Here is a 12,898-nt window from a genome sequence, read left to right as displayed (position 1 = left end):
GGAAGATTAAAACTGAATTTAAACTGAAAAAACTTGCATGTACTGAATATTTTACGTTCACAGAATCTTCAGCTGCTTGGAGCAACAGCAATTGAAGATAAACTACAAGACAAAGTGCCTGAAACCATAGAGACACTCATGAAAGCAGACATAAAAATTTGGATACTTACTGGGGACAAACAAGAGACTGCTATTAACATCGGTATTACATTTGCATTTATTTGATGGCGTTGTTACAGATTTAGCAATGATAGAAGTCACTAGAGTAAAATTGCTTTCAGAACAGAAATGTATCTTTGTAAAAATAGTAATATCATATATCATTCCAGAATTTAAATGTTTCCTTATTTTTCAGTCACTGGTAGGGGGAGAATGGGTAATGGTGGATTCTTCCTCTGTTAAAATAGTAACAGCAAGAAAAAAATCATGTTATCATACAGAGGAGGAAAAAAAAGGCATTTGTGCTTTTTTTGTAGCAACTAAAATGAATTAAAAAGAACACATTGTTTGGTATTTGACAATGAGAGGGAATGATATTAAGAAAATGTAAGTATTCTTATTTTCCCTCCTGTATTTTTCTTTCTTTCCAAGAAATCTGGTAGGGACCATAATCTTAACCAAAAGCAAAACAATATAGATTGTGGATTACTATAAACTTTACCATCAATCAGAGGTTTCTTTTTATTCTTTCCTTTTTATTATTAAGGAGGAAGAAAAAGAATAATAAATTAACTAATTTCAACAGTGATAAATCTGTATTTTTAAATAGTAGTACATGAAAGATGCATTTAAGATTTAATATTCTTTGCATGTGAGTGTATCAGCACTTCTGCAGTAGCATAGATATGTGCCCAAAATAAAGCATTACTTTGGTCATATGGATCCTTTTTATTATGATTATTATTTTTAATCTTAACTTTTTGTTTGCACATGATACAGTTGATCTAAGGTTATTTTCATTAGTACCTTTGGGTTTGAGGCAATACAGATAATATCAGAATTTTCAATTTATTAAGAATGGTGATATACGTTTGTCCAGGCAGCCCTCATAATTAGCACACAGCATACCTTCTGTTTAAAGCATCAAAGAATAAAATAAAAGAACAGGAACATGTATATATGCAAATTTTGTATGAAATGCAAGTTGCATTCCAAAAATTTGCAATGCTAAGGGAGATCTGTTTGCTGTTTTCAGTAACTCCCTGTAAAGATGTTTATTGTCATCCTGCCGAGCACTTCTGTGAATAAAGCGCAACAGTCATAAGTTGCAGCAAGGAAAATTCTGACTGTTCTGACTTAATACCTGTGTCTAATTTTTATAGAATACAGTATAATTTTTTTACCATTGATTTCAGCTGAGGGGGTCTTATTTTTAATCCCGTCTGTAGCTCTCATGCAGAAAAAAAAATTGCTTTGTTATGTTATAATGGATTTTGTGGAAAAAAATTTTGAAAACAAAAATGTTTTTAACAGGTCACTCCTGTAAACTTTTGAGAAAGAACATGGGACTAATTGTTATAAATGAAGGCTCTCTTGATGTAAGTAAAACCTGCAAAGTTTTCAGTTAATGAAACATTATTTTACTGCTTAAGATATCCAGACGTCATAGTGGACGTGACCTGAAAAAATAACTTGGAGCATCTATTTATCTGAACAAACACAGAAAATTCTGCTAAAACCACTGCTGGGTGGAGTTTTTTGTTTCTGCTTGTTTGTTTGGGGGGGGGTGCTTTTTTGTTTGTTTTTATAATCTTCTCAGTTAATTTTGGTATTTCATACTTGGAAGACCATATGGTCTTTGTGATAAACTGTTACTGAATAACTAGAAACTTCATCTACAGCTTCCAAAACCACAGTGTAGCTACTACACAAATGAACTTCAGAATGATGAGCAAACAAATTCAATGTAGTGAAATGACTCCATCCATGCAGGCACAAAGCCAGGAGCTTCATATGCTTCTAGTAGCACCTAGCCATGCCCAAACAAACTAATCCTAAGTTCCTTTCTAATGCTGCTTCTTACAGAATACTTCAGATCTGCCAAAAAATTAATTGTTATTGTGCGGTTAAACAGCTGAAACTGTAATAGGATGTTGAAGGACAAGTAAGGGTTAAAACTGTCAACTTGCAAATATACAGTTCTTTGTAGAGAAGAGATTTGTTAGATGAGGTAGGAATGCAATATTAAGTGAAAAATCCCACAAGGGGAAAAAACATAACTCTTGTTACCACCCTCTAAGTGAGCCTTAAGTGAACTTGGAAGTGGAAGAATTCCCTCGGTGGGAAAACTCGCTGTCCAGAAGGCTTCAGGAGAAAACCCTGAAATGATGTTTACCTTACTCTATATTGTGGTCAGGTTGCTCAAGATAGCAGTTAGGGAGAGAAAGGAACAGAAAAGTGAAAAGAAAGTATGAGAATCAGCAACTGAGAGGGAGTGCCTTAACTGAAGGATTCAATGGTAGCATGTAAGAGTAGGCTATAACATGAATTAAAATACTTAGTACTTTTTTTTTTTTTAGTAAGTACCTTTTTAAATGTTTTGGCCCATTTAGAATAACACATTTTCAACATTAGTATGAATTTAATCATGATGACTGTATTTCAAATATAAATTGTTTTTAAACAGCATATTTTTGCTGATAAAAGTTAAAATAAAATCCCAAACACATGACAAGCAGAAGCTGTTGATTAATGTCTGGAACCAGAGTCTGATATAGTAAGCAACTTTTAACACAAGTAGCCGTTATATTAATGGAGAGGCAATTTTCTTTGTTTAGTTTATTGGATAGCTTCAGAAAGATGGGGATTGTTGTTTGTTGAAAAAACAGGGAAAGTTTTTGATTCAAGCCCCTAACTTTGCTTTTGAGTTTTTCACTCCTCAACTAATCTCTGAGTAAAACTTAACCAATGCAAGTGAGAACTTCTGTCCTATATTCAGATGGTGTGCAAAGACTGCTGAATTTCAGAGTTACTGCAATACTTAATAGATTTGAAGTGCAGAAGATAGACTACTTTGTATACTTCTTCATAAGTTATGAAATAAAGTGAGGTAGTTTTATTTAACCTACTACAAGGAGTCCAATGAAAACTCAGTAAAAATGCATTGCACGTTAATCACTTCTAGTGTAACGATTGAAAAGTTGAGTGAACATATATTAAGCAATATATTTTAAAAATATATGTATGTAAATACATTTTAAGAATATATATAGTATCTGACATAACTGCACTGAACTCCGTATTTCCAAACGAAGTGTCTAGGTTGTGTAGAGATTGAGAGATCCTTTCCCTAAATGCACGAAGTACATTCAAAGTACGTGGGGATGGAGATAGCATATCACAGCTGAAATTGCATATGCAAACTGGTTGCTTGCAAATCTGTCTGTGGTGATAACATAAATAGTGTTTTTTCGACAGCAGATAAATGCAGTAATTGGACAGTTTGAGGGCAAGAGGCAGTTCAAAAAGTAATAATTAATTAGCTTCGTGCCAGTATTTTAACAAGAGACTCCATTAAAAGTGTTCTGCCTTGTTTGAAGGTGTGCATTTCACTGTTTGATTAATGTATATGTTGTGTCTTACCTTTTGCTTGCTGGTGTGGTTGAAATCAGATGTCAGGCTCCATTTCTAGTGCAACTGGTTGAGCCAAAAATGGCCTTGAAAACTCTGATGGAGGAGTGGAAATGGAGAGGGGGGTGGACTGCTGTGATTGCAGAATGTTGCGTCAGTGCAGCTGCAAGGGTGGATGCAATTCCTCTTTCCTTTCTGCGTACCAACAGCAGCTGGCAAGAGGCTGTAATACTTAGAATACTGTCTGTTAAGGAATATGGCTGAAACTTTGGCTTTTGAGCACCATAGATCCATCTCTCATACTGGGACTCTGTCCCTTACCTTGCGGGGGAACTGTGCTCCCATGAGGGCTGCCGGACAACCCAGTTCCCTCAGCACAGGAGGAACTGAGCAGCCACGAAACCTTGAAGAAAAAAAATCCCAGTATAGTGGGACCTGTGTGTTCAGGATCTTGGAGAAGAGTTGCTCCATGGCAGCAGTTCTCTCCTCCTTGGCTCTGCAAGGTATGGGTATAGCCTCTTAGCTATATAAAGGTGTTGATATGTTACAGGCGTTAGGAAGGTTGGCTTCTCTTGGTCTGGTTGCATACCAGTGGCTTCTTCTAAAAAGGAGCTAGCTCAGCTCTAATCTTTTTAGGGACAGGCAGAGTCCTCTGTCCCTAAGACATGTAAAACAGATTTAACAAAACAAATACCTCCTCAATTTGGTCATTATTATGACCTTAGCATGCAAGAGAGAGGACGTTAGACTAAAAAAAACATTTGTTTAGATTGTATCCCAGCACGGTGAACTGAATTTAAAAAGAATATGCTGAAATAGAAGATCCTCTCTTGTATGAACCAATACCCTTATTTATGGAATTAAAAGAAAAATACCCCAAATCCCACTCCCCAGTTAGCATTGGCTGGGATACAACTGGAAAGACTTTTCAACATCACCTATTTCGAGGCTCTACTCCTGTGAACGTCTGCTTAGCTTCACAAACAAAACATGGTTTTGTTAGTAAGTTCTTAGAGTTGTCTAAAAGAACACTGGGTTTTATTTTGCCTTCATGTTAACTTAATGGACTGCTAAATTTCAGTATAGTACTGTTAATCATAGACAGAAATCATAACACAGCTTTATTTTTAACTGTGAATTTAATTAATAATAGTAGAAAATAGTCTGATTACCATTCAGTTTCACTGAGAAATATTTAATGGAAATGGTATAGAAGCAAATAAGGGATGTTCTGATACTGCTTTTAATTTAAGAAATTGGATTTCAGCATAGAACTACATGTAAGCCCACAGAGGAATTTTAAATATGACAGTTTTACAGGTGGGGTAAGTGTTTTCTATTGTCTTGGGGATTTTTTGTTTGTTTTAATACGTAGCATGCCTGGAGCTACCTGATGGCATTTCTGTCTGCGATAAAAAAATTAACGTCAATTCAAACAGAAGAGTTTATATTGCACATATGAGAAGAAACAATAGATGGGAGGAATGTGAAGTTTCAGGCTCTTGTATTGCTTAAATTTAGTCAGAAGCTAAATAGTCCATGGAGATGAGAAAAATTGATAACTTCCTTTATGTTGCAATATTTCTTAATCAGAAAAGACAGTCTGGAAAATAGTTACAGAAGCTACTGTCATTTTAAAGATTTTCTAACATGTAATTTTCAACAGTCGCACTTTGTTTCCCTTGGAGTTTCTATGGGGAAAACCAGGAAACCTGAAGTGTAGAATTCCCCGACAGCCTAATCTCCTTTTAGATAAAGCAATGAATGTTTAGAAGGGCCATGGAGGCAAAGTAGGCTAAAACCATGGACAACACTTTGTGGAACTGGGAGGAGTGAGTTCGGTGGGAAAGGCAAAGTAGTATCTTTAGTTTCATTTCAGAGGGTTTGAGACTTGTAATTACTTTGCAGTGGTTTATTTTTAGGTGGTTACGGCAAATTTTATTTACATATGCCTGACATCACTGAAGTAGCGCAATTATTTGGTTGTTAAACTTGTCATAGGATGTTACTGTTTTCCAAATCCAGTGTTTTATAAGCACAAGTTTTGTTTCCATCTTCCTTTCTCCTCTAAAACCCTTCTTCTGGGCTTTGAAGCAGGAAATAGTAGAAGAGTATGTTGTGGCTCTGTGAAGGCCATGCAAAAAGAAAGAAATGCAGCAAGAAGGTTTTTTCCTTCTTCATGAGACTCTGTGGTAGAGCTGTACTGTAACTAACTAGATAGTACTGACCTCCCCACAGCAGACTATGAGGTCCGGCTGCATAAATACAGATGAATGTCTTGTCTACTGACTAGAATCTGAAGTTCTCAGTACTGGATCACGGAATAGTGACTTGTGCAGGTGTGATTCAAACTGTCCTTAGCAACTGAAAAACACAAAATGTGATCCTTTAGATAACATGTAGTTGATGCAGGCTTATCTTAAAATAAAAATTTCATATGATGGTTAGAATTATCAGTTATAATGCATGTACTTATGAATTATCTTTGATATTTCTTTTACTTTTTTCTAAACTTTTAGGACCATTTTATATAATAATAAACAGAAATTGTTTCTTCTAGTATCTATATATATGTGAATTTTCTTTTGCATAGTTATATAGAAAAGTTATTAAATAATATCTTTTAGCAAACATTTATGCAACTGTTGTTGCCATTCAAAGAACATTGAAATTTCCACCACAACTTACATATTTTTTGGCAGAGGGTGAGAGCAGTCCTACACACCATTTCAACTGTGGTTTCTAATAGCACAGCTGTTGGAAATACTTTTTTCATGTCATACTGTTTCTTTGATAGCATAATCAAAAGGTAATTTCCTCAAAAAAAGGAAATGCCAGTGCTTCTCATCACACTGAAAAAAAAAATTGAACTTAAGAATAGTAGGAATTAAAAATAACAGATGCCATTTTTTTGTACAACAGGGAACAAGAGAGACTCTTAGCCATCATTGCAGTACTCTTGGTGATGCTTTAAGGAAGGAAAATGATTTTGCTCTCATCATTGATGGTAAATCTCTGAAGTATGCTTTGACATTTGGAGTGAGACAATACTTCCTGGATTTGGCTTTGTCATGTAAAGCTGTTATTTGTTGCAGGTAAGGTTTATATTATTCTTGCTCTACAGTATTTTTATTGACATGGAAAAGTTAAGAAACTTCATTTATTTCATAGAAAATACACACAACCATGTTGTCCAACCATTAAATATGTTTAAAAAGAAACAAACAAACAAACAAACCCACTTCAGTAGCTAAAGTTATGTAATACAGTCATTCAAGCAAAATATTTCTCTAGAGCAGTCTGCTACACACTGTACCTGCCAAACAAAGTAATTCAGGTTGCATATACCTAAAAAAATAATTTGTTATTTGTCAAGAATTGTCTCAGCAAGATTGAGATCTTAACCTTAAATTGATCCTGCAGTTAGCTGCAGGTTTTAGCACATCTGGATTCTTTCGTAGAGCTTCCTGCGCAGGCAAGATATTATATCTCTGCTTTTTCTGTAAGCCATGGATTACATTGCGTGAGAAGTACACAAAAATATTAAAGGTACTACTCTAGGTGATTTTTATTTCCTGAAGCTCATGAAAACACCTTTTTTTTTTTTTCTAATTGTTATTACTCCTGATTGTTTTGGGATTCTTTTATACCATCAGATATTTAATTCTTTCCTGTAAACATCAGCTATTAGAGCTGTAAGCTTACCATAACAAGAGAACTTTTCCCAGACCAAAGAAAATTAAATATCTGCTTTCTTTAAATATACACAATGTGAAAGCAGTCTGGCTTGCCTTTTAATATTGCCAGATTTATATTAAGGAAGGAATGCATAGGACTATAAGTGATTGGTTATGTGTTTTGGGGCCTTCTTGCATTTCTATGGATTTAAACACAAAAACTGCAAGCATCTCCTGAGCAGTACATCACCTTTTCTACATTTGAACGATTGAATGGAAAAGGAAGTTGAGTGCTCGGTAGCTAGATGAACGAGAACTGCTCCTGTCAATGTTTAAAGAACTTGGCTTAGGCCAAGTGATTAATCTTTCAAAAAAGCAGAAACAACTTTTCTTTACAAGATCATCAGTAACACAGGTAGGATATCTGTATTAGAAATGCAAGTAAACATTCCAGAACTGTGAAAACTGCTGCTGTTTTTATCAGTGTCTGAGGTAGCTATTGCCAGGTTAGCCAGTTAATGTTCTCAGAGTATTTTTTCACTATTTTGACCTTTGTAGTAGCATAGAAAAAGCTGTTTCCTATATTAAAACAGGAAAAGCTAACTCGGAAACAAGGTATTTTAAGCTCTTCTACAGTCCTTATAGCTTGCTTGTTTCTCAGTATGCAAGTGTCACATATTCAAGTTCTCACAATTGATACAGTACTGAAATTTTTAGAGTTGTCTGTGTATTCAGACAACTCCATATTTAAATAGAATGCTATGTCTGATTATAATTGCTTTAGAAAAAAAATTGTTGAAAAAGGTCAGCCTGGATTTTGTACAAGAACAAAATAATTCTTAGAATTCAGCATCACTTCTTACGAAATTCAAATCTTCTTTCAATAAATTATATAAGCCTACTACCTCATTATTGCCTATCATATTATCTACCTGAAGGTAGAGATATGGTGTGTACAAATGTGAAAACTGTTCTAAATACACCTTAATAGACTGTCTGCTTTTGATTAATAAGATAAATAAATGGAAGGTTCTCTTGTTCAGGTAGAGAGTTTAATAATGTTCCATTAAGATAAAGCAGGGTCATCTGAAAAATCAGTGTTCAAAATGGAGCTATTTTTCTGCCTTGCAAAAGGACAGGGAAAAGCAAATGAGGTTACAGCATCCAAATAAACAACTGGTTTGTAGTCTTTCTCTCAAGCAATATGTTATCCTACCAAGTGATTTTTATTTTTTAATTTTTTTAATTTTTTTTTTATGGTTTAGCTTTGTAGCCATGCTCCAGCATGAAGCACTCTGAATTTCAGTCTAGGTCTTACTGGTTTTTAAACTGAGATCTTACCCTGAGACACAGTTTATACTGTGTATAAACATTTTTCTAACAGCAGTAGTCTTTCTGACAGGCAAGTTGGGACTTTGTGCTTGTTCTACTAGTTCCAGTTTTGGTCAGCATAGTAAGTAACAAGCAGGAGATCCATGTAGAACTGCTCTTTCAAAACTACATTTCTTTTTCTTTTCTTTGCTATATTTGAAAATACATTTTATGCCTTTTGAAGAGACAATATTGCTGTTTCTCTTGAACTATAGAACCATTGAAGGATATTCTGTACATGTAGCTGTCTTATATTGCTAGCATTTTTGTGATGAAACAACAAAATTTGCAAATGAAAGTTTATTTTCTGGTAGTCTTCTTTCTGCCATTTCTACACTTCCATAATATGCCTAGGTCAGCTGTTTCAATACATGTCTAGGTGTATATGCTCTGAAATATTTTGTGGTTGTTTAAAAATTGGCTGTAGGTTTAAAACTAAAATATTTGCTTGTAGCACTCATTGCTTTAGTATGTTTTTTTTTAATATCACATGCTTCTCAAAAGTCTGAATTCTGCCCAAAAAAAAAATTCTGTCAATGGTCCATGATTAGTAGCTAAAATTTCATTTCCTTGTTTGTGAGCTTGAAAATAACTGAAAATTACCATTTAAAATTTGTTTAATGTAAATCACTTAAACATATCATCCTGACTAAATGAAAATGTAGGCCTCTCTTCCATCCATATAAAGGCAGTAAACATTTTAAGCACTCCTTGTTTTTAAAAGTACAAATTTACATCCCTTTCTTTAAAGTTTTCAGACTGTATTCACTTGCTCAGAGGCGTTTATTACATATGGATTCTTACGAAGACCAGCCATAACACAGATGAAGCTGACAAATATTCAGTAGACATTTCACTTAAAAAATCTGTGTGTGTAATTCCAAGCAGATGTTTGGCTTAAAGACTTTTGACAAACTGAATTCCAAGTATATATTGGCTTCAAAGTAATGTGTGCAAGAAGAATGTTAAACAGATTATTCTGTAGTAAAAACGTACAGTTAAGAGTGAACAAAATGAGTCTTCTATAGAAGCTGGCTGTAGTGAGTCTTGGTACAGTATTCATCAGCAGAGTTCAAATAAAACATGTACAAAAGATCACAGAAATACTTTTTGATATACTTGGACCATAGAATTCTTCTGAAGGGCAGAAGCCTTCATGGCAAGTTCACCACAAGGCTGTACTCATCCCAGGTCCCTTTCTCAAAAGTCTGACAGTATGTGTTGCACAGGCAGCTGAATAAAGTAACTGGATAGCTACCTTCAATCTGAAGGCTGTATTATTTTTCACTCCTTTTATTTTTTTCCTTTTGCAAAATTATGCAATTAAATTTTGTGCAACTTTTCACTGATTTATTGTACTTAAAGCTTAAGAAATTTTGCTTAACTGGCACAGAATAGGCATTGGGGGTTTTTTTCAGGTGATGAGGCATCACCTGCAGGTGAACTGTGAGAAGGTCTCCTTTAGCTTATGGAGAGGAGAACCAGAAGAGCTACAAAGATGTTACTGAACCCAGGGAGAATTAGAGTATTGTATGTGAGTAGAGATGAGTGCAGATACGGTGTACCCAGTTTCTGTTACTAATGCTGTCTCGCTGTTAAGCACAATGGCCTAGAAAAGAGAGGCAGCCCCTCTTAGTGTACCCCTATGCTGGGAACTCAGTACCCTATCTGATGTTAAGGCTTAGTCTATTTGTTGAAACACTATTTTTCTTTCTTCCTATAATTTTATACAGTAGCCAAAATGAAAATATAATGACACTTGCTAAATGAAAAATGGAAAATACTTTCTTTTGTCTTTTATAAATATGGAGCTCATATTATTCCTTCGTTATTTTTTCTGTGACATTCAAATCAGATCAAGAATAAGTCTGTTCTGTAGTAAAATGAGTACCTTGGTGCTATGAACTGAAGTCATAAACTGATACCATTGAAAGTATGGTGTGGAGTGTAGTTACGTGATTATGATGAGTGTGACCTCAAGCTTATGTAAGATCTTATTCTACAAAAGACAAAGGGGCTTGTAGTTAACACGAATAATATAACAAATACACTTCAAATGTAATATTAAGGAATTTATAGAGATAGTGTGCTTTAATTTCAGAGGTTGTATAACTGGGTATAAAATAATATGCAGGAAGACAGATCATATTGTCTCAATTTTTTTTTCATAATTTCTGTTTAAAAATTGATATTTTAAAACAGTTCTCTCTAATATGCTTGGTAAGTTGACTTTCTCCACCAGGAATAATTTAGGATCTTCCTTCAGCTCTTAAGTCATCTGACTTTCAGAAATGTTAAATAAGTTTTAGCTAGTAAGAATTGTGGTTGTTACTGTAATTTACTATCTTAGACAAAACTTAATCTTCATATATGTTATATGAATAAATGTGTATTTCACAATGTAAAAAGCATGTCTAGAAAACTTTGGTTTTCTCCTACAGTTTTAAACTACTTTTCAGAATAATTACAATCAACCTTAGACAGCTAGAAACTTAAATAGTCTTTATTTTAGTGGAAAAGTGCTTTCCGTTCATAGGAAATCGATGTTGGTTTGGTGAAATTTGCATTTCTAAAGGACATCTTCATCAAAATTTCTCAAATACTGTTCCTACTTTTGCCCTGATTACTTAGCTTTTCTCAAATCTTTGTAACTTGGATTTGTTAATAAAGGAAATGGATAATGGATAATAGCAGTGTGATGTCAGAGATTTGGGGGTTTTTTCTCAACTTTTTCTGCTGCACTTATGTTTTCATGAAACACCACGAAATCAGTCACCAGCCTCAGCTGTCAGTTCTAAGAATAACTTTAGGTTTCTTGCGTTGCTTTTGAGTGCCATACAGCAGTTTTGGTTCAGGTGAGAACTGTACTCATGAACTCCACAGGCCATGTTACTTGGCAGTACCCCAGGAGTAGCAACACGCAGAGTATGTTCAGGAAGGAGCATTATTTAGAAGTAACTGCTTTTTTGTCTTTTTTCTTTGCAAATTTATTCCCGAAAAACTTGTATTTTTAATTTCTTGTATATTCCACTGGGTTTTGGTTGGGTTTGGGTTTTTTTTTTTGACCTGAAAGAATTAAATCAGAGTATGAACATCACAATATGATCTTTAACTCTGAAATTTTGGCTCTGCAGGGGGAATCTCACAGCCCCAGTTGGCAAGTTCAGAAGCTTACAATGCAGAGGGGTTATTGCTATGATTGTGCATATAGAAGACTTGTAGGAAATTAATTAGAAACACACATTTTCCCCCAGTTTTTGGTGTCAGTGTGTATCCAGTGGCAAGTTCTGCTTCTTATCCCTGTTTAGCTTTTGCATGGAGGCATCCAGAATGAGTTTGTCTGGAAAGCTGGAAGGATAAATAAGGAAAGGATGATTCCATCTTTTCTTCACTAGCTGCACATCCCCAGCCGCACAGCAAGTGTGGCTGGCAGCAGCAGGAGTCATCCTTTGGTACCAGAATTGCTTTCTCTGTAGGAAGCAGTGAACAGCAGAGTGGGAGACTTTTTTTTTTTTTTTGCATTTCTCCTTGTTTCTGCTTATACCACAAAAGGAGAGGGGCAGGGTCTGATCCTTGACTCCAGTGCCAGGAAGCACAAGAGTGGATTGCCACACTGATTAGGGTTTGCTCCTTTCCTTCCCCACTCTGTGAAACACATCAGTCCTAGCACATAATTTCTGTATATTATTGTCAGTTATCGTATCTCAAATTCTACAAGGACTGAATTTCAGCTTACAGAGTAGAACTTTCACAACATGAAATGGAAGGTACACGTGTGACACACACAGTGCTAGATGGAGCCAAAACCGATGTAGTTTCATCAGTAGAGCTTTTGAATCGTCCCTGGAACAATTTGTCCCTTCAACTGTGGACAGGCATTTTCTTAATGATGAGTAATTGGAGCAGCCCTGAAAAGAACAAGGGAGAAGTTACTGGCAGTTAAGTGGAGTAAGTAAAGTGAAGGATCAAGAGTCAGTGTTCAAAGTTATTTCCTCTAATTTAGCAGTGTACACTATGTTAAGATAGTGGTGGTCCACAGATGGTTCCTGTTTGCATTGACATCTGTGTCTTAAATATCCTGTTGTTTGTTTATAAAATACATATTTAAAATACAAGCGTAACCACAAAATATGCCAAAGTCTGCAATTGTTGTAAGTTAATACTGGCAGTGGCAGTGTTTAGGGTTTCTTCCATTACTCTATTTTAAGATAATGTCCCATTACCCCATTGCTATGTGATCTATGCGTCTTCAGTCCTGTTAACATCTTGCTTCAACAAAT

At 35.1% G+C, this 12,898-nt stretch overlaps 1 protein-coding gene across 5 annotated transcripts in view; it reads left to right on the top strand.

Annotated features, from left to right (window-relative positions):
- ATP8A1 (ATPase phospholipid transporting 8A1) overlaps positions 1 to 12,898 on the top strand; it is a 121,450-nt gene that overhangs the window by 62,799 nt on the left and 45,753 nt on the right. For all 5 annotated transcript variants that reach the window (XM_054824015.1, XM_054824013.1, XM_054824012.1 and 2 more), the window contains 3 exons: positions 64 to 202; positions 1,474 to 1,538; positions 6,493 to 6,665. In XM_054824015.1, the coding sequence (XP_054679990.1) occupies positions 64 to 202; positions 1,474 to 1,538; positions 6,493 to 6,665 (377 nt within the window). The remainder of the gene's footprint in view (positions 1 to 63; positions 203 to 1,473; positions 1,539 to 6,492; positions 6,666 to 12,898) is intronic.

The sequence above is a fragment of the Grus americana genome, chromosome 4, assembly GCF_028858705.1.
Source record: "Grus americana isolate bGruAme1 chromosome 4, bGruAme1.mat, whole genome shotgun sequence".
NCBI lineage: Eukaryota > Metazoa > Chordata > Aves > Gruiformes > Gruidae > Grus > Grus americana.
Note: the sequence above shows the minus strand (reverse complement) of the source record. Positions and strands in the feature narration are given on the sequence as shown.